Here is a 3691-nt window from a genome sequence, read left to right on the forward strand (position 1 = left end):
AGCAAAATGCTGTGAAGGTGACTTTTTAAAACCTTCACAGTGTTTTTGCTGTGAAGGTTCGACTTTTTTTAAACCTTCACAGTGTTTTTGCTGTGAAGTTTASGTGTAAAAATATGGTCTCACGGGTCTCACGAAAACAGGCTGGTCTCACGTGAACCCAACCCTATATATATATATATTAACAGTGTGACAAAATTGGTTTTATGTGATACCATATTATAAACCGAATTCCCATTTAGCTAGAATTGATGCAAATGTCTTACGCATTTGCGTATTTAATATGAAAATATGCTTTACGCAAAGATGCAAGACATTTTCGTAAACTCCGGTTAAAATGAGAATCTGATCGAAAAAGTCTTATAATGCAGTCTATTAAGACATTTAGGGGTTGTTTACCAAAGCTTATCTGAGTAAGCGCATACCAAATAACATTATCTTAACGAATAAATATGACAAGGATCAAGAATCTTACTCAGTAAGAGCGAAGGTAAGGACTGGGAGTCTTACCCGGTAAGTAAAACCGATGACTCTTACCACAGTAAGTAAGTGATAGTGTTGAATTTACTGGTAAACACTTACCCGGGTAAACGTTTGGTAAACAGTCTCTTAAACACGTTTCAGTGAACTCGATTTTGTTGCAGGGTAATTAAGGGAAGGAGGGTGCATACACGACATATCCAAGTGGAATACTTGAAAAAGATGTTGCAGAAGGTGAAAGCGATTACGACACCAACACTGTTAACCGTGACGACCAGTAGACTGTGTGGATGAACGATGGGAAGACCGTAGAACAGCCACATGGCACAATTTAAAAGGGTTGCAAGATATGGATCTGGTTTGAATGCTTGAACTGATTTGTGTTTCACGATATTTATAAACGTTGGACTGCAAATAAATTTGTTTGTGCAAATTTGTAAATAATGTGAAAGTACAGGGACTTGAATAGAACATTCACAAATTTCGAAGGACTAAAACAGAAAAAAAAAGTTATCAAAATAATGCTTACGTGGGAGAAAGATATAGATATAATGAAATTACATTTCCTGCATAAAATAAAAAAATAATAATTAAATATGCATTTTTAACAAATAAATTAATATTAAATTCCTATTTTGACCTCGTGATCTATACTATATTATAATTGTTAAAACTCTTAAAAACCATTTTTTATGCATGAAATACTATTTATTGATGTATATTACTTAAAATTAAAGATTACAAGTAAATTGTGCGTAAGTTCAACTTATTAAAGCTTCTTGTTTGAATTCGTGTAACTAAATGCAGATAAACATAATCAAATAGAGAATAAACATCTCATTTTAAATATAAAAAATCTAAAAGATAATTAAGATAATCATTAAGTTATAACGAAATACTTATTTCTTATCTTTAAAAAAAATTATATTATTAAACCAAAAATAAAAAATTGAATTAAAGAAATACACAAAAATAATAAATTTTAAATAGTTAGTTTGGTACTAATATCAATTTTTTATGATATATCTTCATATTTATATTTTATTAAAAAAAACATTATCACTTCTTAAAGTCACATAAAACTGTATTATAACATCGACTGAGACAAAAGAAAATGAAACATTAAAATCGAGATATATCTCGCTGCATTGTGCAAGTACCCTTGTAGTTATTTTTTAATGCAAATAATTTAATTTCTTAAAGATTATATTATTCAGTTAAACATTTGGGTAAAAAGTTGATTACCGACAATCTCAACCGGTCCCACATGAAACCTGCCTCCAAAGACATAATAAAGGGGGCATTTTTGGCTCACTCAGGGGCTAAGGCTGGGGGCAGGGTCGGACTCTGGACATGTCTTCTATTTGGGAAAAATTACCCCCTTTTTGATAGCTGAGTTAAACATCAGAAACATTATTCAGTTAAAAAAAAAATAGTAAGTGTCAGTTCAAATAAAAATGTTAAAAGAAAAATTCATATGTGAATCATTGAAATTTTTTATTTGAACTGCATATGTGAACTGACGTTACTAACTATTTATATGGGTTTCATGATATTTAATTTTTCTTTATTTAAACATCTCACCGTATCAGTATTTTGTTAATGATAGTTGAAATTATACTTTTGACCCTCGAGCATTCCACAAAGTGAAACAGTGTCATGTAATGCACGAGGAAACACGAGGTTAAAAAGGTAATTTTAGAGTTATGCTAAAATGTATTACCACCGTTAAATCATGCAGAATCAGAAATAACTAAAACAAATAAATACAATGATCATTTGAACATCTGAAGCAGAAAATGTTCCAATCGACATGAAACGTGAAGTTAAATATTGTGACTTGCATGACACAGTTGGGAGATTTTGATCGTGAGAAAAGAAAAGAAAAAAACATATGGACCAAACCTGTATCGAATTACGCTCTGATATGCAGCGTTAACTTGTACCATATAAAACAACAAACACGTCAAAAGAAACTGAAGGTACCCAATATCTGGTTTTTTGAGGAGAGAAATGTACGAACCAATGATCCCCACAATGAGTCTGATGGTTTCGCGATCCATCTGTCGTTATTGATGCAGCAGATCGAAATGGATGACGAGATATCAGATATATTTGTATATCTGTTTCTGTTTCTTTTTCTTTTTATATAATTTTGTAAAGAAATCAATATACTAAAATATGAACATATGAACCATCTTCATATGCAAATGAAGGCTATGAGATTGAAAAAAAAAAATTAAATGAAGTCTCAAAAGAGGAAAGTTTAGAGGGATGTTTTGAAGGTTTTTAAAGACCCTTTTTGGGTACATTTCTATTTTTGGAAACATAAATCTTGTGTTTGTGTGAATGGTATGAATGCAATTTTTGTCCATAGATGGATCTATTTTTGGTAGGTCAAATGTTGGTCAACTCGTATATTTGAATTGGTAAGAGCGTAATATCTGATTTGTAGATATCAGATTAAAAAGATCAGATTTCTAACTGTATAGTGATTTAATCGAAGGAACGTAACCTTGTAGGTGTAGAGAAACGTAAAAGGGCGTTCAAGATTGAAGGAATGAAAAAACCCGTGTGGCGTGATGAATTTTGTTGTGAAACGGGGTTCGAAGGGAGGGTTTTTTTAACTGACTTAAGAAAGAAATATCTGAATGGCGGAAAAAATAGAACTCAAAATAACATGTATATAGGAGAAAACATAATTAATTAATTTTTTTTTTTGATAATTCATTCAAATAGTTAATCCTATATTTCAGAATATTCTATAACCGGTGGTCTGATACTAAGGGACCGTTTATTAAATGCTTATTTGGTAAGTGCTTAACGGATAAATTTTCTCATCAAATGAACATGACAAGTGCCAAGAATCTTACCGGTAAGAGCGATTAGAAGGATGAAAAGTCTTACCTGGTAAATGAGGATGATGACTCTTACCCAAGTAAGCGTTTACCAGGTAAATTGTTGCATTCGATATGTTTTGATACACTAAAATCTTACGCATCAAAATAAATTATAATGTTAACTTCTATCGGTAAATATTTGGGTAAACGGCTCCTAAATCTCGTGTTGACAATATATAACTAGGTCCAAATTCTTTAAAAAGAACGACCCTAAAATGCTAACGATGTGTTCTCGAGTCCATTTTTACGAAAGAAAATGACCAAAAAGGAAAGAAAAGCAGGGGAAAAATACTGTGTTTATCGAGTTTTTTAGA

The 3691-nt window shown here is 31.4% G+C and overlaps 1 protein-coding gene across 1 annotated transcript in view; it reads right to left on the minus strand.

The window, feature by feature from the left end:
- The window catches only part of LOC112514983 (bidirectional sugar transporter SWEET5-like), a 3554-nt gene extending 1014 nt beyond the window's left edge, over positions 1–2540 (minus strand). The window contains exons 1-3 of the mRNA XM_025121637.1: positions 2501–2540; positions 1007–1043; positions 669–885 (exon numbers count right to left, since the gene is read on the minus strand). Coding sequence (XP_024977405.1) covers positions 669–885; positions 1007–1043; positions 2501–2540 — 294 coding nt within the window. The remainder of the gene's footprint in view (positions 1–668; positions 886–1006; positions 1044–2500) is intronic.
- Positions 2541–3691: the final 1151 nt, after the last annotated feature.

The sequence above is a fragment of the Cynara cardunculus genome (genome assembly GCF_001531365.2).
Source record: "Cynara cardunculus var. scolymus isolate 2C chromosome LG 6, CcrdV1, whole genome shotgun sequence".
Taxonomy (NCBI): domain Eukaryota; kingdom Viridiplantae; phylum Streptophyta; class Magnoliopsida; order Asterales; family Asteraceae; genus Cynara; species Cynara cardunculus.